This window comes from Amphiprion ocellaris, unplaced genomic scaffold, assembly GCF_022539595.1.
Source record: "Amphiprion ocellaris isolate individual 3 ecotype Okinawa unplaced genomic scaffold, ASM2253959v1 Aocel_unscaffolded205, whole genome shotgun sequence".
Classification (NCBI taxonomy): domain Eukaryota; kingdom Metazoa; phylum Chordata; class Actinopteri; family Pomacentridae; genus Amphiprion; species Amphiprion ocellaris.
The window spans coordinates 6,948-31,478 of NW_026559373.1; the positions used below are offsets into that span (position 1 = coordinate 6,948).

General features: G+C 38.9%; 1 protein-coding gene across 1 annotated transcript; it reads right to left on the minus strand.

Moving 5' to 3' along the window:
• Positions 1–12,494: 12,494 nt before the first annotated feature.
• LOC129348439 (interleukin-1 receptor-like 1) lies at positions 12,495–22,512 on the minus strand. The gene is made up of 4 exons (XM_055008792.1): positions 22,308–22,512; positions 20,574–20,738; positions 20,203–20,348; positions 12,495–14,258 (listed from the first exon to the last, which is right to left on the minus strand). The coding sequence occupies exons 1-4, from the start codon at positions 22,495–22,497 to the stop codon at positions 14,010–14,012; spliced, it is 750 nt and encodes a 249-aa protein (XP_054864767.1). The 5' UTR covers positions 22,498–22,512; the 3' UTR covers positions 12,495–14,009.
• Between the last annotated feature and the right edge of the window lie 2,019 nt (positions 22,513–24,531).

Below are 24,531 nucleotides of genomic sequence, written 5' to 3' on the forward strand. Positions count from 1 at the left end.
CAAGAATTGATTCTGGATGAAAGTGGTGAAACTGATCTTGCCGTTCATGTAGCTGCTTGTGTGAATGATGAAAATTTGTGCTTCTCGCTTTCGGACTTGTTTGCGTCCACTCATCTCGCGCTGGCAGCTCAATATGGCTCAACTCAATGCACAACTCCACACAGATCACTTGCTGCACCAACTTGGCAGATTCTCTTGGTTGCTTCCCAGAGTTTGGAATGTGAGCGACACAGAGTGGAAGATTTTTGAAAAAACGCTCGTCCAAATGCCTTCGCTTTGACTTCTGTCCTACTTGGGAAGGTGTTTAACATTTGCTGACCTTGATTTCTTTCGTCCGAATTGGTTTTATACTCTTGAATGTAAGGTTTTAGACAAGTACAGTTTGGATTTAAACAGTAAAATTCGAGTCCTAACTCAATCTCATGTTTTACAGTTTGACCTTTGACCTTCACTGGCTCCTTGCGAACGTCTTCCACATTACTGGAAAGTGAAGCTAGTTGTGTTTCCAGCTTGAAGTACATATTCGCAAGCCAACAATGTAGACCAGAAGATGCTATAACTGAGCCCAGAGCAGCTCTAGTCTTTGGATTGGACTTTTTAAAACCAACTTTGGAGGCCTGAAAAGCCATGTTGGGGAGAATAATACAACCTGCGAGGAGTTTATTTGTTGCCGACCACCTGCACCTGCCTTTCTACACACCTGCTTCCTGTTAGTCATCCCACCTGGTAGATAGAAACCTCCTTTCAGCAGCCTTCACATTTGTTTAATTTGGTTTCATCTGACTGAGGAACACTGTTTTTGTCCTTCAATCTTGAACTTTGATGCATGATTCTTCCCATATGTGCCACTTTCTTCAGTTTCCATCCTAATATTTGGAAAAACCACCATCAGTTGAAATACCGTAATAATTTCACTGATTCTAAGTTTGGCAAAAAGTACTCAATCTGCTGCATTTGCACAAATTACACCAAACACACTCAGAAAATCAGATTTTACTTTACAAACACTTTATTATCATTAGACATTCCTACAGTTTGCAAGCCACAGCGGCTTTAAGAGGCGCTCATTGTTAATTTTTTATAGGGCAGAAATGACAAATAGATGAATAAATGAAGGTGTTAAATTTTATTAATTAGAAAATTAAATAAAGTTAATCAACCAAAATAATTACTGGTTGTGAATTTTATTTATTTTTTTTTTTTTTTACAGAAATTAGTTACATGACAGATAATTAACTATTTATCACTAGTAATATATTCTTACTATGCTTTACAGGCAGTTTCATTGTTGTTACACAAGTAAATATCCTTCGTTAAACATTAAAAAGCCCAAAAAATCATAGAATTTCATGTAAAATTTGTCCTTGAAAGTGTATTAGTTATGCACCATTACTGCAGTTTTATGAGATACTTTGTGTCATTTTTAGATTGAATATTACTCTATTACAGTTTTATTACAGTAAATCACTTGCTTTACCTTTTATTTATCATTTTTTTATGTTCTTAAGATAGTGAATGTTTAGTTTATGATATTTTGGTGACGTGGTTCGATGCAGATGGCAAGAACAGTGTGCATGCGGACTCTTTTTACACCTGATTTGTGAAGGTGAAGATACAGAAAAATAGAAATGCATGGCAAAAAATAGTAGATTTAGAAATGCCACCGGTCTTGTTTTGAGAGATCGCGTCTTGTTAAGACAAACCAAGCTAACTTCCCCTGTTGTTTTCAGGCTGCATTCACAAAAACGTAGTAATATTAACTACATCCATGTACAAATACACATGCAAATACCGCTATTGCACATAAGAAGTACCTCTGTCATTACTGAATCTATTTTTGGTCATTTTCCCTGAGTCTCTGTTGTGTTTCAGTGTTAGTATCAATACTGATGCAAGCCATAGAACATACAAACATGACAGTAAAGGTGCAGATGTGACATGAACGCTAATAACTACATGAAGGAAACAAGAACAGCAGTTTTTATGCTGCAGGCCTGAACTTCTTGGCTCCATCTTGAGATCCTATTTTACTGCTAGTACCCTGGAGCAGATCTGCTGTCAGCACTCACTCAGATCTATATTACTATTATTTTTACTATTATTAAATATCATTAAAATTATTGTTATTATTACATACAGTGGCAAAGGTAATATTAGCATTATTGGATGTTTATTCAGTGTTTTTTCTCCCCATTGGCTTTTTCCCTTCACTCGCTTCTCAGTCTGATAGCATTTAATACCAACAACATGCACAACATACACTATATTGCCAAAAGTATTTGCTCATCCATCCAAATAATCAGAATCAGATGTTCCAATCACTTCCATGGCCACAGGTGTATAAAATCCAGCACCTAGGCATGCAGACTGCTTTTACAAACATTTGTGAAAGAATGAGTCGCTCTCAGGAGCTCAGTGAATTCCAGCGTGGAACTGTGATAGGATGCCACCTGTGCAACAAATCCAGTCGTGACATTTCCTCACTCCTAAATATTCCACAGTCAACTGTCAGCTGTATTATAAGAAAGTGGAAGTGTGTGGGAACGACAGCAACTCAGCCACCAAGTGGTAGGCCACGTAAACTGACGGAGTGGGATCAGCGGATGCTGAGGCGCATAGTGCCAAGAGGTCGCCAACTTTCTGCAGAGTCAATCACTACACACCTTCAAACTTCATGTGGCCTTCAGATTAGCTCCAGAACAGTGCTTCAGCAGAGAGCTTCATGGAATGGGTTTCCATGGCCGAGCAGCTGCATCCAAGCCATACATCACCAAGTGCAATGCAAAGCGTGGGATGCAGTGGTGTAAAGCAGCCACCACTGGACTCTAGAGCAGTGGAGACACGTTCTCTGGAGTGACCAATCATGCTTCTCTATCTGGCAATCTGATGGACCAGTCTGGGTTTGGCGGTTGCCAGGGGAACCATACTTGTGGGACTGCATTGTGCCAAGTGTAAAGTTTGGTGGAGGGGGGATTATGGTGTGGGCTTGTTTTTCAGGAGCTGGACTTGGCCCCTTAGTTCCAGTGAAAGGAACTCTGAATGCTTCAGCATACCAAGACATTTTGGACAATTCCATGCTCCCAACTTTGTGGGAACAGTTTGGAGCTGGCCCCTTCCTCTTCCAACATGACTGTGCACCAGTGCACAAAGCAAGGTCTATAAAGACATGGATGACAGAGTCTGGTGTGGATGAACTTGACTGGCCTGCACAGAGTCCTGACCTCAACCCGATAGAACACCTTTGGGATGAATTAGAGCAGAGACTGAGAGCCAGGCCTTCTTGTCCAACATCAGTGTGTGACCTCACAAATGTGCTTCTGGAAGAATGGTCAAAAATTCCCATAAACACACTCCTAAACCTTGTGGACAGTCTTCCCTGAAGAGTTGAAGCTGTTATAGCTGCAAAGGGTGGACCGATGTCATATTGACCCCTATGGATTAGGAATGGGATGTCACTTAGGTTCATATGCGAGTCAAGGCAGGTGAGCGAATACTTTTGGCAATATAGTGTATAACTTCATTCTTTACCCAAACTGTTATTGTCGTTGTGTTTCCTCCCATTAATGTTCCGTTGTTTTCTTTCTCCAAAAGCACACAGGATGCAGACGTTTGCACACTCAGTAAATGCTCACTAAAAAAAACAGAATCATGAAGTAATCCACCAAAATATACAAATGTCTCAGTTTACGATTTGAAAAAGCAACCAAGCCTATCCCAGCTGGAAAGCCCAGGCCATGCAAATCTGCTGGCCATGCGTAGTTCCCATTTCAGCGTTTAGCTCTCGGGGATGGGCATCACTTGAAGTGTTTACCGTAAATGTCATCCGTATTAATATGCAAATTTAACTTCTCCAGAGCAAAGTGTTTACTTTTCCAAACACATTAGGTGGCAGCATGTTTGGAACAGATTTACTACTGCTATTGTGGTCTGTTCAATAACAACAGGGACGCTACAGAGAATAAACTTCATGCAAATGCTTCAGAGCTTGTGAAATGCAAACAGCACTGAAGGCTCTCAAATGATGAGTGTTTTTTGTGCTGGTTGCTTAAACAAAAGTGTAAAACGTTTTTCTGCATAATGAGTTCATGAGGCTAAAAATGACTGAAATACACACAAAACCACGCAGCACACATGAAGTTTTTAACACATGCAATGAGAATCAATTCAAATTTGTTGCAACACGCAGAGAGGAAATTTATTCACACCAGATGGGAACTTTTGTTCTGAATTATAGGTTTTTATAAATCATTTTTATTTTATTTTTCAGAATCAAAAATCTGTAATCTTATAGAACGTTTTTATTTTACATAATTTGTTTTTGTGTATTTTCGAAATTCCTGAAAGTGTCTTTGAAATTACAAGAATTTTAAAAAACTGAATTTAGATATAGAATGTAAAATAACGTGAAAAAAACAACTAAAAATACTATCCTAAAAATGTATGAATTCATAAACAATACATTTTTGTTTTGTTTTATTTTGTCAAAGTTTAGCATTTTAACTATATGTCTAAAACTAGAAAATTAAAGTCAATTAACAAAATCAAGTATTGGTATTTGTTTGTTAAATGAGAGATATATAACTATTTAGTATTTTGAATATATTAATATTATTATATTTCAAAAATAATTGCATTGTTTTTACACAAGTAAATAACCTTTTTTAAACATGATAAAGCCAAAAATCACAATTTAATGTAAAACTAAGGTTACAAAGTGTACTATTGTGCAACATTACTGCATTTTTATGGTTGGATGTTTTTTGTCTGTTATTTTACAGATTGCCTTTAGCACCGCAGCTGTTGGAATATTACCGTTTTATCCTCTCTTTTTTTTCTATTTTACACTGTGCAATGGTGTGTTTTCTCTCATTTGATTTCATTTTACTTTCGGATTTGTCTGTAATTTGTCTTGCATTGTGAAGCGTACACTGTTTCACCGACATAATAACATGCAACATTTAGCAAAGGTACCAAAACAAACACCTCTAACTCACATACCACACCTGACATTAAGTTTTATTATATATTTGTGAAAATTTTCTTGCATTTTAGATTTACTAAGTACCATGAATATACCCTTTCCAGCAACTGCAAGCTAATGTATAATCAGGTTTTACATTTGTAAGCTGTCAGAGTTCAGAAATTTTTGACAGACAAATAACAGGTTGAAATACTCCACTGCCAAATTAATTATTACTCATCTTGGGCATATGTGAGTGCTGTACAAGAATTTATGCCATAAATTATGAACACTGTCAGAAATAAGTTGTCCCTTTCATTACTTGGAAACATAAACTGCTTTAGCTTTGGGTGACAGTAAAACTCAAGTATGTGCAAATCTTGCTGTAAATCTGTTTATATAGTTTGGATTTACTATCTGTGGAGCCGGGGAAGCACTTAAGTCATTAAAAAAAGAGATACTAACTAAAAAAAACACAGTTGATGTGCAACACTGCCAAAGTCCATTTTGTCCATTTATCATATTACAGTTATTTTATTAGCGTTAGACTTCCCTCTGGAGCCTCCGTCGTCATCCAGCCCCACCCCCAGCTCCTCCCTGACTCGCAGTGACTCCTTAATTGGGGCTCAGCTGACAGGTTTTCCCCCTGGGGAGCAGCCGCCATGTGGACCATCTGCTTCTAGTCGCAGGATGAACAGGTGTCCTGCTGCCGGCCGGCCGGCCGCCTGCCTTCCTGCACCTTACCAGGCCTGTACGACGCAGCGCTGCTCAGTGTAGCTGCTGCTGTTTACACAAGATAAATCTGAGGAGTTTTGTTTGACCTGAGCTGCATTCCTGCATCAAACAAAGGAGGAAGCATATGGAAGCACCACCTAATCTGACAGAGCGATCATTGCAGGGAATGCGGAGCCACTAATTGCACATCTGAGTCAGTTTAAGTCTTTGTGTTCGTCTCTTACAGCTGTTCCTATAACTGTTTAAAAAATGGATATGTGTGTTTTAATTGGCTCTTCTTGAATTGATTCTGCAACTGAGATAAACCAACATTATCTCACTGTAGCGTGTACATGAATTTCTTCAGCCCAGCCCATTTTTATTGGACAGAAAAAGGACATACATGGCAAGTTTATCAGGCTTTTGGTGAAAATAGATATCTTTCATGCAGCAACTAGCTGATGACCAAATGTTGAGTCTGAAATTCAGTTAACATCATCAGGAATCACAAGGAAAACAGTCCTCACAACATGATTTCCAGCCTGAATTAACACGACCACATATAAGCAGTAAAATAGGGCATGTTGAAACCTAAATTTGCATCCATACCAATAAAAGATTGAACGAATGTCAAAATACAGAACTCCTTGTGCTCTATTTTTCACTACATCCATCATTTATTAGTGTTCTTTACTGCGTACAACAGAAAAGCACCTTATTATTTTGTTTTTTGAATGTCACTGTCTCAGTATATCATGTACTCTAACAAACCTGGAACTGCTTTTGATAAGACAGGATGTTTGGACTGGCTAATAATACTCCTTTAACTTGAGAAAGCTGCCTTTTTTAAAATACTGCAGCATATAATGAATTTAAAAATACGTTAAAACTCAATATAAACTTTCAGTTGTTTACTTTTAGTGATGTTTTTCATACTGAATATCTTTGTGTGTGTTGCGTCTTTTCTAATTCTTGCCTTTCCTGCAAAAGAAGTTTTAATCTCAATGATTTAAATCCAGAGTTTGCAGTTCCCTTCAGTGAAGGGTCCCTCAATCAAAAACAAAAACAATAGGCATAGTTGCTGAGGTTGTGAAATAGCAATGACTCGTGGGTGTTGCTGAGTAACATCTATTTGATGTGACTCAGGCAGAAATCAGGTTCACAAACGAAGTATTGTGCAGCCATCCGTCAGGGTTCTTCCTCTTATCTGGATGTTAACTGGCTAAGCAGGGAATTCCAGACATCACTCTCCCTAGCAAACTTTTCCAGTTTCTTCTTGGGGATCTCGAGGTGTTCATAGGCCAGATGAGATGTCTCATCCCACCCGTTCTGGAAAACCTCCAACGAAAGGCGCCTTTTAGGAATGCTACTCAGATGCCCGAACACCTTCAGCTGGATGCTTTCGATGTTCAGGAGCAGAAATTTTCCTCCAATCTTCCTCTAGATGTCCCTAGATACATCCTCACCATATCTCTAAAGTTAAGCCCAGCCACCATACAGCGTTTCGGCCACTTGAATCCTCAGTCTATCAGGTACTAACCAGTAATTACCACAGGTGAGGGTTGGGATGTGCAGTAAACTTTACTTATCCCTCACCAGGGACATTCATAAGGCCCAAATTAATACTGAATCTCCATTTTTCAAGATCCTGAGATACTTGAAAACCTTTGCTTTGGGCTGCAACTCAACCCAGAGGCAGAAAACCACCAGTTTCTGGTAGATAACTGTTGCATTAGATGCCTACTGAAGGTCTGATGAAGCCACCTGAACCACCTAATTTGTAAAAAACAGAGACACAACATTGAGGTTTATAAACCGGACATCCTGCAGATGCTGTCAGTGGCTTTAATAAAGAGGATCGGACACAAGAGGCAATCTTGGAGGAGTCCAATATGCACCAGAAACAAGTCTGACATTGTCTCAAGATTACAAATTTTGGTTGTACAAAGCTCGGATGGCTCGTAGCAACAGATCTGGTATCCTCACACACATCCGTAGTCTTCCTGAAAGCCCACAAAATGAGGTATTTTACATTCAGTCACATATGCTCCCGTTATGGCCTTGTATTCTAAAGAAATACCCTGTGTCATGTAAATTGTTAACTAATCATTTCACATTCTACTGCCCATACAAGCAACATCATTGGGTGGAGCTGCACTGTTATCCAAGGTCGAAAGGGTTGCACTAAAATATTTGACATTCATCACAAGCCGTACAAACAATAAAATGAGAAAACAAAACATGTCATCCAGCTTTTACTGTTTTTCCAGTTACAGTAGGTAGTGTAATTTTGTTCAAATGTGAAGTACCTGTAAATGCAAATGGCATATGGCACCATCGACAGGCAACTAGAAAGTTCCAGATTTTCTTGGAAACATTTGGGACAATGAGCGCTCACAAATCAAGAACCTATTTAATACCTGGTCTAATCGTTTTTAAATATCTTAATGCACAAATATTGAATATCATAGATTTAAATTGACGCTTTATCTGTATACGATGTATTACCAGACCTGATGCTTTACTTTAATTCAGTTCAGTCGCATTTAAATGGTGCCAATTCACAACATATGTAATCTTGTAGCATTTAGCATAGCAAGGTGAATTTTAAGCAGAGAACCCAGCAATCCAAAGTTAAATTTGGTCAAACTCGTGATCCCATATTTATTTGATAATTACAGCTCTTTCAATATCTGCATGTTTGTGTGTCTGTTTAATCTGTTGTCATTGAGATCAGTTAGCACCACTGATATTAACTGTCCTTCCCAAAACAAACGTTTCACAGCAATCCTGTCTAGAAAAGCATTTCAACATGCATGAATCCAGTGAAGCCCCCACCACCACCACCGCCACTTTTTTTTTTTTTTTTTTTTTTTTGTTACAGTGTCTAAAATGTATCGACTGAGAAAGACAAGGGGGAATGAGTGGGTTTGGAGCTAATCCAGGCAGAAGGACGGATTAATAGATGTGTGTCGGTAACGAAACAGCCGGAGCAGAGGCTGCAGCACATCTTCAGTCTGGATAAACACTGATCCAGGCGAGAAAAGGATTACTCCAGCCCCTTAACAAGGCCTGAGGGGTGGATACAGGCAGAGGAAGAGCTCGTCCAGCTGGATTCAACCACACACACACACACACACACACACACACACACACACACACACACTTTACAGGCATAATACTATACTAACAGCCCCGACACATGCTGCTACCTACAGAGAGAAGCCAAACAGACCAGAGCAGGCCGTGTGATGTGTGGAGGGGGATGGGACGAGGTCACCGAGGATGCTGCCGGCACAAAAGGTTGGCCTTAGGGCCGGTGGCCTCAGGGTCACTTAAGGAGGCAGCATGAAAACATGTTAGCGCGCGCACACACACGTGCACGCTAACATGCACACACCACCTGCTGTTTCCTGTAGGCTTGTGTTTGGTGTAATGGAGATGGAGTGATTCAGCAACCACAAAAAGCAGCACACATCGCTGGGATTTACCGCATAACTCGGAGCAATAAAACCTCCACGGCAACTGGGGAGAAATCTATGGAACTGTAGTTTTCAATGAAGACAATTGCGCTACAACTGTCCGATTTGACAGAAAATGGTGAAACATGCTGATCACTAGTGCACATAACGTCTACAGATTGCTGCTGTTTTTACCAACTAACTCTCCAAAACCCAAAGATGTTTAGTTTAGAATCAGATAAAGCTAAGAAAAGCTGCAAATCCTCACATTTTAGTTTCTGGAACCTACAAAATGCGGGGTTTTTGATTGATAACTGACAAACACTAAATCCACTAAATATTTCTAAAGATTCAGTTTGATTGAACTGTGCTGGAAAATCAACACATCAAATATTAAATTGCCACATATTTGACACAATGATACACAGCACATTGTCTAGTTAATGCCAAAGCACGGACATGTGCTGCTACCCTTTACATTCTCCTGTCTGACTCCAATTTCCAAGATTTATTTGTGTTTTAAAAACGTTCTGTGCAGAAAGTTCTAGTCACATTTTCAGTGTTTTTAGTTCCCATAATGGTCTTTTTTAAAAAGACAGCAGAAGTTTTTATAGAAGAGTTGCAAGGAAAATGTCACATTACAGGACAGTTTTCTTTAAAAAAAAAAAAAAAAAAATCATCTCAGGCCTTAATAACATCTGGAAAACATTTCTTTAATGCTGTCTTGAGAATGTTTTTTCTCTGTTTCCATGCAATATAACCTGACAGCATCCTCCAAACATGAATGACTATTAAAAAATTATGCCTTAATTTACTATTAACTTTACAGGAACATTTTGGAAATATTTTGAGACATTCTTTGAACATTGGGTGAAAGCTATAACACTTTATTATTACTGGTGCACAAGGGGATTTTAGGAAGAAAAAGAATCTGGGAATTTTTTCAGGAAATGACGATCTAATTGTTTAGTCCTGGATTGGAAACGTGATCATGGAATTTTGCCTTCACAGCTCTACTGTCTCTTTATTTTACAAACAGTGAGTTCCACACACACACACACACACACACACACACACACACTCAGCCCTCTGATTAAGTCATGATAGATCGTCCCCACAGGGCCTGGCCTTTTCAACACGGTTTGTGTGCATGTGCATGTGTGTGTGTGTGTGTGTGTGTGCATGCGTGCGCCTGTGGTGTGTTTTCAGCAAATATCCACATTTGCATATATGTTTGTGCAAACTTGTGTGTGCGTGTGTGTGTGCGTGCCATGTGACTCACTATGTGCAGGTGTGTGAAAGTGTGTGTGTGTGACATCAGGGCGAGTGCCGGGTCAGCAGAGGTCAAGCAGGAACAAAAGCTGGGAGCAGCTCCCAGCTGCTGGGCCAAACGTCATCCACCGAAACCCTTCGCCTCCCACCACCATTCCCTTTTAATGGGAGTGTGCCGCTTCTGCTGACACATGCACGCTTACACACACACACACACACACACACACACACACACTGGCGGTGCACGGTCACGTCTGGAGCTGCAGCAGGCCAAAAGGAGGTAAAAGGGCACATGGGGACATATGCAGAGCATGCATGGATGCAAATGCACATCCCAGACTGAACTCGCATTTCACCGCTTCCTCTCAGATTTGTAAGAGTTATCAGAAATCACCAACAACCACAAGAGCACAGCTACAAGAATCATACCAAACAGCATGTGGTTACAGTCTAACATGGCAAAAAATACAAACAATATTTAGTTTAAAAGGAGGAGAAAAATAGAAAAAAAAAGTGGAATCTGAAAGCAAGTTTATCTTCAAACATTCTTTCTGCTTCTCAGCATCGAGCTGTCAGCTTGAAGTGTTGTGTTTCAAGGTTAAGTGAGTGACTGAACCTTTCAGCAAAGATAAGACTAGCTGTCAGAAACTAAATACCTTGTTCAGCAGTCAAGACATCCACTTTGCATATAAGCACAGGGAGCTTAGAGGAGGAACGGTATGTGAGGATTCAAGAGGATAAAGGCAAACTGGACTGGGAGGGATTGTTTCATCAGAAGCTGAAAAAGTTATATATGTAGAAAGACAGGAAGGCATTAAAAGGTTCAAGATAGATCTTTGCTGCACACACAATAACTCTGATTAATTCAACACTTTCTTGTGTTTTTAAAAGACATTTTTACAGCTTGCCGTACATCACAATATTACATTGACTTTACTGAAATTAACATATTTATTAACTTCTGGCTACAACTAATGAGACAAAAGAAGTATGTCTATAATGAATTTCCTGTTTTCAATATCTTTATGGCTTCTATAAATTGAAACTGTCTACAGCGCTTAGCAAAGGTTTTGTATGGAGTTGAATCGAATGTTGCACTGATATTCATCTAAGAATTCAATATGTCAGATAATAGTTTCTATATAAATCGTCTGTAATGAATAGTTTAACCACATTTATTTCAGTATTACACTTTTAAAGTATCTATTATGGTCATGTATCTGAATAAATAAAACAGCAAAGACAGGTCACCACTTACTTTTAAATGGGATCCATGACGTTACATGACAAAAATCCGCTGCTGCTGCTTCACTAATTAGTTGCTTTCTGCAAGACTATGTGTGAAAGACGGAAAGCACAGCAGAGTAGAGAGATTTACCTACAGATGCCTGACTGTCTCCACCCAGAGGCCACAGTTTGTCACTTTATGCATGCATCTGGGTTTTTATTTGTTCAATTTTTGTTTTGTTTTTTTACACGTGCTGCAGGAAACTGACAACTGCAAATTTAAGTTCAGGTAACTTAGTGAAACTGGCTTGAAAACTTAATTTATCTTCACCTACTTATCATTCAATCTGTCAATCAGACATTATTTATGTAGCACTTCTCATACAAATAAAATGCAACACAGAGTGATTTACAGAAAACAGAAATAAAATCCAACAAAACAGCGCAAACACAAGAAGCGAAGAAGTGAGGAAACATTATCCTATATAACACATGCAATAAGGAAACACCTGATGAGGAAAAATGAAATAGAATCAGATAAATAAATAACATAAACTAAAATAAAGTAAAATATCTGTAATTAAAATAGAGATATACAGAGACATAGAAGTCAACAATTATTTTAAAAACAAAAAACAAAAGGAAACTATTAAAATAAAGTACATTAAACAGACTTAAATATGTAAATAAGTGAATAAATAGAGAAATCAATCAATAAATGTGTTTTAAGAAGAGTAATAAATAAATAAAATAATTTAAATCAATTAAAAGTCTGACTTAGAGAGTCTTCAGTGTGTCTTTAAAAACATTGACGTCAACGCTGTGACAACTTAATTTTTTATAATTTCACATTTGTATCCATATTTATGATAATGAATTACACAACACTTAAAAAGTACTTTCAAAATAACATGAAAATACCAGTTGAAATTTCATTTTTATGAGTAACCTGCTTAAAAACTTGTGTTTATGCTGCAAATCATTAAATAACTGGCAACTAAGAATACCTTTGATTAGGAAGGAAAATCTTTTCCACCTAATTTAATATTGTTTGTAATTTAAATATAATTTCATTGGACATAACTCAGAAAGACAGATGCAAACTGTCTGTTAATATTTCCTATGGAGTCCAAACACTATTCTTTAGAGCAGTAAAATGCAACATACAACATTAATGAAGCAGTAATATTACTCCAAAAAGATCATTTGTAATAGAAAAAACACTGACAGGGAACATTTTTGCTTAAAATACTTCCATTTTTTAATAGTTTTCTTATCATACTTACATAATTTTACTTACCTAAGGTGTAAAACCAGGACTTTTACTTGTAGTGCAGTATTTTTACAGTGTAGTACTGCTGTTTTTACTTAAATTAAGGATCTCAATACTTGTTCCACCACTGAAAATCTGTCAGAACAGGAATGCTGCTCAAGTGAAACCATCTCTCTAAAGGACCTTTGTCTCCCTCTACTGGAGGGAACACTGTAAACACTGTAGAGAAAACTTTTACTTATTTAATAATGTCAATAAACGAACAATAAAGAGAGGAATGACCAGCTTTTGTAGTATGTAGTATTTACATTTACTTTGTAGCATTTATACAAACAGTGATTAAGTGATATGAAATTAAACACTAAGAAAATCTTTTAAATCTATAAATATCAAAACAGCATCTGGAAAACAAAGTAAAGACTCAAAAAAATGTCTTTTTGCAAATGCAAATACAGCCAACTGAGCAGGCAAACACATTTTCTATTTGCTTGACATATATTTCTTCTGAGATATTCCTGAGGCTGCTCAGGTAGCAGCATAAATATCTGGAAGCAGTTTTTAATGCTGTGGATCGTGTCACAGATGCTTTACATTTTTTACATGTAGACAAACCTTCTTTTGTCTCTTTTTAACATTACAGTAATTTCTGCTGAACACATTCTTATCCTGTACATATTTATACACGTTGTATTTAAATTTATATGTTGTCTTTTTTTTGAAAAGCAACATAAGAAAAAAAATCACAGTAAACTCCAGTAAACACTGTTTCTCTGTCTCTGTATCATTCTATACACATACACTACCAGCCAAAAATTTGGACACACCTTCTCATTCAATGCTTTTAAAAAAAGAAAAATGCATTATTTTCTACATTATAGATTAATACTGAAGATTAAAACATTGTTGTTTACAACATAATTTCCATTCTGTATTCTTATATAGTGTCATTGTCTTCAGTATTATTCTACAATGTACAAAATAATTAAATAAAAAGCATTGAATGAGAAAGTGTGTCCAGACTTTTGACTGGTAGTGTACAAATAAACCTCATTTTCTCAGTTTTGTCCTTTCCTACTCATTTATTCTAAGAATTAACACAGTTTCAGACAATAGCAGGCTGTGTACGTTTTGTGGCCGGCGTGACAGGCATCAGGTATCGAACCCTCTTCCAGAAGCGGGAGTTCCAGGCTGCAGCGCCCCGCGAACTCTCCGGCCACCTCAAGGGGGCGCTCTTAAGGATCAGGTGCTGCAGGCCAGGGGGGAAGTTAGTGTATCCTTGTGGGCCGGTGTTCCCCAGCTGGATCAGAATCACACTCATCTCCCTCTGAATCAGCGCGTGATGGAGCCCAACCTGAAAAAACATGAGGAGCAGCAATTCGTTCACTCCTTTACCAAACACATTATTTATAGTTGTGTTGTAGCAAAATTTCATTTGCACTTGGATGAGTTGTATTTGTAATATGACGATCACAAACAAGTCTGGGCATAACTGTTAATGAGAGCACATAATAGACCTGACCGTTAATATGTTTTCTACTATTTTGTTATAGTATGCGATTCATATCATCATTCATTGTTATCAGGGACAACAACGAGACCTGGTACAGGCAGGGGGTCCGACATCCGGTGCAGACAATGACCTGGTCCTCAGCACCATCAAAACAAAGGAAGTCATCACAGACTTCAGGAGAGTCATACAGTCCCCACTTCATATCAGTGGAGAAGAGGTAGAGAGGGTGGACTCAGTCAGATTCCTTGGCATGCACATTACCAAGGATCTGACATAGACACTAAACACCTCCAAACTGGTGAAAAAAGCCCAGCAGATGATGGTCTTCCTGAGGAAGCTGAAGTAGGCTGGTTTGGCTCCACAGCTGCTCAGAAATTTCTACAGAAGCACCATCAAGAGCATCCTCTGCCAGAGGTGCACAGTTTGGTTCAATGGCTACACAGCAAAAGACAGGCAGGATCTGAGTAGTTAAAGTGGTGCAGAGAGTCGTGGGATCTGAGCTCCCGGACCTGATCTGCATGGATGTCAGCCACCCAGGACACTCCCTGTTTGTCTCACTTCTATCAGGGAGGAGGTACCGTGCCATCAAAACACAGACTACCAGGCTGAGGAACAGGTTTTTCCCAAGAGCTGTTATCTTCATTGCACCACTGCATCTCCTCCCTCCCTCTCCCCCGCCCACAGACATGCACAACCCAGAGCTGGAATACTTACCCCACCCCCACCCCCACCCCCTTGCCCCCCTGCTCTCAAACAGAGACTCACTGATGGACAACAAACATGTTAATATGCAATAACCTTTTCAAATTGAGCATTTTTCTCATATCAGACACTTTAAAGCAGGCGTTGCACCTCATTGCACTATCACTAAAAAAAAAAAAAAATTATAAAAAAAAAAAAAATATATATATATATATATATATATATATATATATATATATATATATATATATATATATATATATATATATATATATATATATATATATATATATATATAGCTGATTTAGGGTATATATCACCGTAAATCGGCTGGGATAGACTCCAGCCCCCTGCGATCCTCATGAGGATTAAGGGGTGTATAGATGATGGATGGATGGATGGATGGATGGATGGATGGATGGATCTTGGTCATACTTTTGAACACGAGCCTTGTGGCGGAGCTCTGAACTTTAGCTGAAATATTCACTCTGCATTTCTCTCATTTATTATTTATTATTCATTGTTACTGCTTTTATTCTTGGTGCACTAGTGCACCTTGACTGTTTTTGCTATGAATCATTCAGATTTCCACCAGAAGTTGCATATAAAGTCACTTTATGTTGCTCTGCAGGTAGAAAAAAATAACATTATCCCATGTCATGTAGCTTTAATTTCATCGTCAAAGTATCAAACACTTATTATTTCGTCAACTTAAGCAACGTGATACTATGAGATTGTATTAAAGAGCATACAACTTCATGCACTGCTCATGTGTCCTGCTTGTGTGTGAGTGTGTGCTTGATTACATTAGACTACAGGTGTGTTGGAGCAGATCTTCATCAGCTGCTCTGCATCACACCATCAAGCTCCCTTCAAATATTCTGCTCTGCCACCTCTGTGATACCAGAATTCAGATTCTACTCCAGCAGGTTTGTTTTTCTGCTGCTTTTAACTAAAGTCTGAAATAACTACTTCCCCTTCCCTTCTTTGTGTCATTTAAAATTTCTTTTGCCATTTTTGGGGCAAAAATTCCTTATTTTTCTTACTTTTTGTAGGAGCCAAAATGCATTCAAGTTGATGTTGCACAATCAAAATGCAATGACTTAAGTTCATGTTAAAGGGTGTTTTACATTGATTTAAGGGGAGTTAAAAGGTGTATTTACAGTTATGTATTAGGAAAACTTTAGGAGGCTTTAATCATTGCTTCCCATTAACACCTTCTATCTTGAGTTACGGGGATAGGGGATGTGGCTAGCCTGGTCGGCAGTCAGGTATTAAGAGTGAAGCCACACAAATTTTTGACCTCTGTTTCTTGCATTATTTTCAAAAATTTGGAAAAGGACAGTTATTTTTTGTACACAGCATTTTGATGTGTGTGAATTTAGGTAAAAGCCTCAACTTTATAAAGTGATCATGTGGATTTTCACTTCGATGTGGACTAGAAAAGGAGGAATTTTCAAAGCATCAAGCTGACGTCTTCATTAATTGGAAATTAAGCTTTTCTAACTAGACTTCTGCACCTTCTACTGGCTTTTTAGCTCATGGTGGGAAATTTGTAGCCAGACAAATGGCCAGTATACCTACCAACAATGGCCCAACCCCAATGTCAACCCTAAGGCCTAATCCTTCCCTGACTTGACTGACATCACAGCTGTAGTGCTCAAGTGTACGAGTTCATAGGGCTCCAAATGTTGTAGAAAGATAAATGACACATATAACCACTGCCTGGAAACAGCGCCATTATAGAAGTGAACTTCCTGCCCTTTATGGCTCATCTTGCCTCAAATCTTCTCTCAACATGTTGCCCTGCTCGGCCCAGTTTCCAGCCTCAGCCCAAGTCCCAGTCATAGTTCCCAACTACCAGGCCAAACCTCAGCCCCGGTTCCATGTACCCTTCCTGTTTTTTTTAGCTATTCTTCCGCTGTTCTAACTCAACGGCCCACATGTTTCAAAAAGTCCAAATCGCAATGCAGCAGTGTCAAATTCTATTGATGTGGGTGCCCAGGTAGCTCAGCTGGTTGACTGGACGACCCATAAACAGGGACTAGTTTCCCTGAAGCAGCGGCCTGAGTTCGATTCCAGCTCACAGCCCTTTGCTGCAGGTCTTCCCCTAACTTTCCTGCCTGCCTCTCAGCTTAACCTGTCAAAAAAAGCCAGAAAATAATAATTCTGTTGCTCTTTCCTCACTTAAAACTGAGTAAGAACACATTTAGGGCTCTAATGCAATGCCAAAGACTGTATGTACCCCACATCTACACATTTTCCTTCATGTCTGAACAAGCTCAGTCACAACCCTTCTACTGCTCACATCTGTTCATCATGTAATAATTGTTGAGCTGAATCTCAAGACATGGGACCTAAAAAACTACACTTCCCAGAATGCACTGGTAGCAGCAAGGAGGGAGCTGACACCTGGTGCTTGACACCTGATCAGTGATCACTGATTTAGAGCACCTGGGAAGGACTGTGGGAAGCTCAGCCAGTCTGGCAAACAATCTTCAGAAGAGAGACACGAGGAAAGAACAAAGAAGAGCCAAGTCCACTCATGGATTCAGTCCAAAGACGCCAATGGTTGGTAAAATGTTTATTTGCTTTTTTTGGTGATTTGAAATGTTTCTTTATATGGCCAAGTGTATGTTAACTGCACTGTATGATTGGTTGATTTAAATGGTTAAGTGACTAATATGTCAAATTTTTGGTTCTGTGTTTGATAATATGAACGGTGTTTCTCTGTCTTTAAAGGTTTACAACCTATTGAAATAATCTGACCAACCAACTAGAAGGAAAATAAAGTTTTGAGTTGGAAATTTAAATTGAGTTGTCCTCGCGTCCTTTGGAGGGAAAGAGAGGTGGACTTGACAATAATTTACAATAAAGCTTTAAATAATCAACTTATAAGTAAAAGGAAAGACTTACTTCACTATATTTCAGCAAACTGTGAAAATCATAATCTACAATCAACACAAAAAAGTGTCTCTTAAACTGCCTTTTGTGTCTCACTGAGGTCCGCTAGCCTGCTGCTGACACTTTTAAGGTTTTTATTTGTAATTTTTAAGGCATTAAAGCAGAAGCAGGTGGGTTTTTTTGGTATCTTAGGGCAAAAATTCCACACAAACCTTTCAGGATTTTCCAATTCAAGTATTCTACAGGAAATTAGACTTTGATAGCTCCTCCTGGCTCTGTTTAAAGGCTTTTGAAAGATTTTAAGTGTGTGCGACTGTGGTTGAACAGGTTTTGAACAGATGAGAGGTTGAATAACTGCTTCTCCAGATTTCTGTCTTCTGCAACTCTATATGACGTGCAAAACGGGTTCAGGCCATGAGGGGAGGTGTTGTGCACTGTGTTTCATGATACCAGGCTGTCTGCAGACAACAAATGGCAGATTATAGTTTTCTTGTGCAACAAATGCCTGAACACAAGCAATATTCCGTATACAAACACAAAATCTACTCATAATCAAAGACACAGATGTGGGTGTGGTACTATTTGAGCTGTAGGTACAACAATGTTATTAATTGCTTGCAAATCTTGAACAAATCTTCACTCATCCGGACAATTAGGTTTAGGAATTGGCAAAATTGGTGTGTTACATGGGCTGTTCGTTTCCACTAACACCCCTTGATCCAAGAGGGACTGAATTACACCCTCTATGCCTGCAATTGCCCTTTGTGGTAGATTGTACTGCCTGATTGCAGGAAGCACAGCATTAGCTTTTAGCTGAACAACATGAGGTGGAGCAGTTGTCACACATCCCATCTTATGTTCAGCCCATAGATCATTAGGCACCTCAGACAATTCCGAGGAGGGACCATATGTAATAGGAAAGGGTGCTTTCTGTAAAACAAACGTGCTTTCAGGGAGAATGACAGGCTGAGGAAGCTTGAACAAAAACAAATCATCTCCCAAGGTTTTGAAATCAGCACTGAGACGACTGGAGACGGTCTGTTGTTGTGTGCTGTACCTTCTTATCAAAGAATTCAATTGTTTGTCTTCTGCCCCTGTCGACACAGCGACCTTGATGTGGGGAAGAGCGTCTTCACCTTTGTACAGGATTTTCTGTGCGTCTGTTAGTTTCAGTGGCAATATGCACCCTTCAGGACCAATAACTAGAAAATCTTCGGAGATTAATCGATCAGTCTGTTGTAGGTAACCTACTACAGTCGTTTGCTATTCATCAGGTGGATTAACAGCAGCAACACTGCAAGACAGGTCTCATGGCAGACACCAATGAAGCACAGCTAGGAGAAGATCTAGCAATTTTCTGAATATTACTGACAGTGACAATGTCTTTCATGTTGAAATTAGGCAATGTCCAACGATACTGAATACCATTAGCTGACTGCAAACACTGAACTGCCTGAAAGGCTTTGTCATCAGGAATAGTCAAAAACAATCCATCTGGAGTGCAATGAATAGTAGCTTTTAATTTACAAAGAAGGTCTCTCCCCATCAGACTCAAAGGTGTTGCTGCAGAAATCAGAAATGAATGCTGCACATCTGATCCTGCTATTGAAATTGAGATTTGTTCAGAAAATGGTTCTGTTAGGGGTGTGCCTGAAACCCCTACAGTGATGGCTGTATGAGTTGTAGAAATGCAAACATTGTCTCTAGAGCACACAGCAGATAATGTAGCTCCGCTGTCGACCAATATATCAATTTTAGTGCCATCAGCTTCAACTGGCATTATAGGATTTTCAAAAGGAGAATGAGAAAGTCTAATGTTTACAGCTTGTAGTGCAGGTTCTGAAATAGTTTCTGCCTTTCTGTGGCCTCCCTAGCGCTGTAAATGCGCTGGGGGAGGTGCAGGAGCTGGGAGAGCGGCCCAAGGTCCACCCTGTTGTGAGGCCTGCTGTGGCCGCCGCTGCCTATAGCGAGCATGGCACCTAGGTGCAGTGCAGTCTCTAACCCAGGGTCCCATCCTCCCACAATTAAGGCGCTTAATTGAGATGGGGCAGGCGTCACTACAGGTGTGGGCGGCCCCGTGACCTGAACCATCTGCTTAATCCTTGAGGATGGTTTCTTTTCAGAAAAAGCATCCATCCCTGTACATTTCCATCATTATAGTTGTGGCGTCTGTAGTTACCTGCCAGTCGAACCCTCCTAATATTGCGGTTTGGGGTGAGGCTGGACATTGGTCTGTGATTTCAGGCCCTGATTCTGAACCAGGGGTGAGGATGACCATCAGCCTCCTGCTCTGCTTCATGCAGTCCTCCACCAGCTCCAGGCGATCTGTCGGGTCAGAAAAACTACATTCATGTTGGCTCTTTATTTCTTTATTTGAAGCTATCTGATGACTGTTGGAGTATCATAAAAGGAAAGCAAAATTAATAGAAGACGAATCTAATTTTATGTCGTAAATTCATCTAGAAAACAACTTGGAGATGATAAAATTGAGAAATAAACTGTGACAATCCTACATGTCCAGAATCACAAAAACAAACATAAAATGCCGACCTTCCCCTGGTATATCATCTCTCCCATGGATGAAGAGTCGATATCCACACTTATTCTCGAGGACGGTCGGCAAAATCTTTGTGATGAACCGAGACAGTGTTTCCTCTGTGGCCTTGTCCTTTTTCTGCATCTGATAGACCACATAGGCGTCGTAGATCCTCTTATCTGGGAAACACAAAGTCATGCATGTTGAACTTTCTGTTTTGAGATTGTCCTGATTTCACTCTGTTTTGGGGTTTTTTGTTCTGGTTCCTGAGATCATCATGATGTAAGCCACCCTGTGGCCACACCCAGTCATCTGCAATGATTGTGAATGACTGTGAATTATGAGACTGAAGCTGAAAGTGTCAAACATATGTATAGTTACTGCAAATCAAATTAGTGCAAAGAATTCCGGCTTGTGCGGCGGAAGTTCTTTCTGAGACCTGAACTATGAAACTGAACTTTTACTGAACTGCAAATGTCTCATATTTTATATCTATAGAGAAATATTTCCTTTATACAAAGAAGAATCCACCATACCTGCTCAGAAAGTACTTGAAACTAATATGAAAGTGTCACATTTGAAAACATATAACAAATAAACTTCTTATAACCTCACCATGAGGTGAGGGAATCCCACAACAAGGGTTAGTAACACATGCAAGATGAAAATTATGCCTAGGAAATTGCGTGCAGGAAAATTCCTTCCAGCTTACAAAATCTTTCTGACTCACTGTCCCCCATGTTACATAAGTGCACAGTTTGCTTCGGATATCCCTCAAAAGTGATGACTGCCAAGTTGTTTGAAAGACTAGAACATGTAAATTGAAACTACCAGAGTGGGAACAGACTAAATCAATGCAATCTATGGATGGGGAGTTAATAAACTAAATGACCTCTGAGGAAGAGAGTATGTTCAGTTACTCTGTGAGAATCATTCTCAAATATTTTGTCAGTGTAGCTGGAATTATGTTTTTGCATATTTAAACACATAGAGAGGAGCTTTTTCCAGGCACTAAGTTTGCTGCAACGCAGTTGTTGTGTTGTTTCACTACTTCATTTGATTTTTCAACAGATTTTGTCAATTAAAATGTAAAATCAGCTTGAAATAAACAACATAGTTTCATTCATGTAAATGCATGCATGTAAATGAAACTTGTTTTTATCATAAGCTATGGATATTTAGAATGGTACTTATGGCATTTTAGATCAAGTATTTCCTCAAATGTTTTTTGAAAATTGACATTGACCCACTTTCTGCAAAGTTTTTCGCAATTTGAAACTTGACGCTGTTAGAATGACAATATCTCAGGAACTAATAAAGATAAAAAACTGAAATAGTCACTGTTGTTTCCCATCGTTCAACTGATACTCAATCTCCAAGAGTCACAATTCCCAAAAAATATGATGCTGAAATCAGCTAGTGATATTTTGTGAACCATCTGTAGTTACATGCCACAATAATACAAAATAAAACGTGTATAATACTATTTAATATTAAATGCTTTGTCAAAAACTATGAAAAAAAAGTAGCCTTCAAAAGACTTGTTAGCCGTTTTGTGAAATTAGCACAATTAACGCTTTTTAAGTGTGCTCTTGGAGCCTCGAGGTAATTAGCTTAGCTTAGCATGAAAACCCAGAAGCAGGTGGTGACAGCTAGCCTGGCTCTGTCTAGCTCCAAAATAAAAATAAGACATTAATTATGTTTGTTATTTGGCTCAACCTTTGACAGAAACATCCTTCCTTCTTTACCTTCATTGTGTTTGCTCAGTGGGAGGTAAGGTCTGAAGAAGAGAGCCAGATCAATGGCAAAGAACTTGACCAGCATGGCGGCAAAGACACAGAAGAACAACACACACACTCCTCCAATGACCAGTGGAATTATAGATGCTGAAAGTGAAACAAAAAATTGAAGTTTGAAAGGGAATATGGGTGTATGCATTACAACACAAGATGTTCTACATATTTCATTTTATCTATCATATTACCTCTACATCGATGCATCCTACATGACCTTTAAAAAGTATTCACCTAAATTGGACGTTTTCTCCTTTCATTGCGTTTCAACATTAAATCATGGTCAATTAATTGTGGCTTTTTGTGATGAGAAACAAGTCAATGAGGCCACCAAGACACCTATGACTCCTATGATGGAATTGTAACTTCCAGCAGCTGAGATGGAAGAGACTGTACATAAAACAACTGTTGGCTGTCCTACACCAGTCCAGACTCTTTAGGAGGGTGGTGTAGAGTTAGGAAACTTCAAATGTACTGTGGAGTGAGAGCATATGCAGTAGAAAAGCAGCACTGGAATGTGTAGAGTAAATAAACACTGGAATGTAGACATAACTAAAAGGAAGCATTGGAGGGGGGCTTTGGAGGCTCCATGGTCGTATGTAAGAGGTATATACTTAATAAGAGCACCATAGCCACGGAACTGGACAGATTGTTAGATTACATGTATAGGATTATTTCCCCTGATAACACCTGTTTACAGTTAATAACAGGATGTAGTCTCAATATATGTCTAGATATCTCCCGGCCTTTCTGCTAAAGTTGGGGCTCTGGAAGGACAAAGCTTGTTGTTTTCCGAAGGGGAGAAAGGAAAGAGAAGATTCCCCTGTAGTCTCTCCTCTTTACAAACAGATGAGCTGGAGGTTCAGTTCAGTTCATTCCTAGAATCAGCTGAAGTTTGCTTGTGTTTCTGTCTCAGTAGAGTCCAACAAACTCTTTTGCAACTGACTCTGCTTGTCTCCAGCGACTGAACCTGCTGATTTCTTCATGCCTACTTCAGTTTCTTAGAATTAAAGTCTAACTCTAAAACAAAGTTAAATTTTAGATTAAAACAGTCCTGTTAATGCCAGACACAACATTGGCAAAGAGAAAGCCACTCTTTAAAAAAAAAAAGTCCATATTAAATCTCAACTAGAGTTAAGCAGAAGGCATGTGGGAGACTCTGAAGTCAGCTGGAAGAAGGTTCTTTGATCTGTTGAGACTAGGGTTGCCACCCGTCCCTTAAAATAAGGAAAACGTCCTTTATTTGACAATTAATTGTTGTGTCCCGTATTGAATCAATACGGGACGCAATTGTTCCATATTTTCATAAACGCCCCGTACACGTCTGTCACACACTCATCAAAACTGCATAAAGAACAAAATAAAACACAGGAAATACTAAGGGCAGCCAATTTAAACTCCGTAGGACCTATGTAGCGAGGACCCGATGCCAGGTCCAGCAGATCACGCTGCACCCGCCTGTTTAAAAATGTTTACAACCCGAAACTCCACCACGTCCATAGAAGCAAAAACATCTGCAAATGTACAGACGTGAGTGGGAAGAGTGGAACCCCTGGCAATGGGTACAAGGCAAACTGTGTTTTCTGGTGCTAATGGACTGACTGAAGTAAGGCAGCATCAGGAGACCAACATGTAAGAAACATGGGAATAGAGAGAACCCAACCAGCAGGTCACAGTTTATCATCTAATCATCTCCTGAAGTCTATATGGTGAGAGACATCAGTATCTGGTGGAAGATGCTTATAATCATGCTGATGTGGCCATAGACTCTACAGTATTTTAGTGGACTCAATAAATGCCTAAGTTGTTTATTATTTTTTAATGCTTTTATAGTTTTTATAAACATTTATTTAATAGCCTCTATATAATCAATAAATGGCCTTTGCCTATCTATAGAAAAACTCACTCAGAATTCTGATATGTTAACAGTACTAAATCAATCAATAAATACATGCATACACACATAAATATGTTAATACATTTATTGTGTAAGATAAGATTTACATTTAGATGAAAAAAATGTCTGTAGAGAATTTCTTTGTCCAGTATTCTGCATTCAGTTGTTTATGTTTTTTACAGAATCCAGTATTGCACACTGGTTGGTCATACATTTTATTTCATTAGTTTGGTTTCACTGTTTAAAATGATGCCACTTCTGTTCAGGCAGAAACTGTGATCA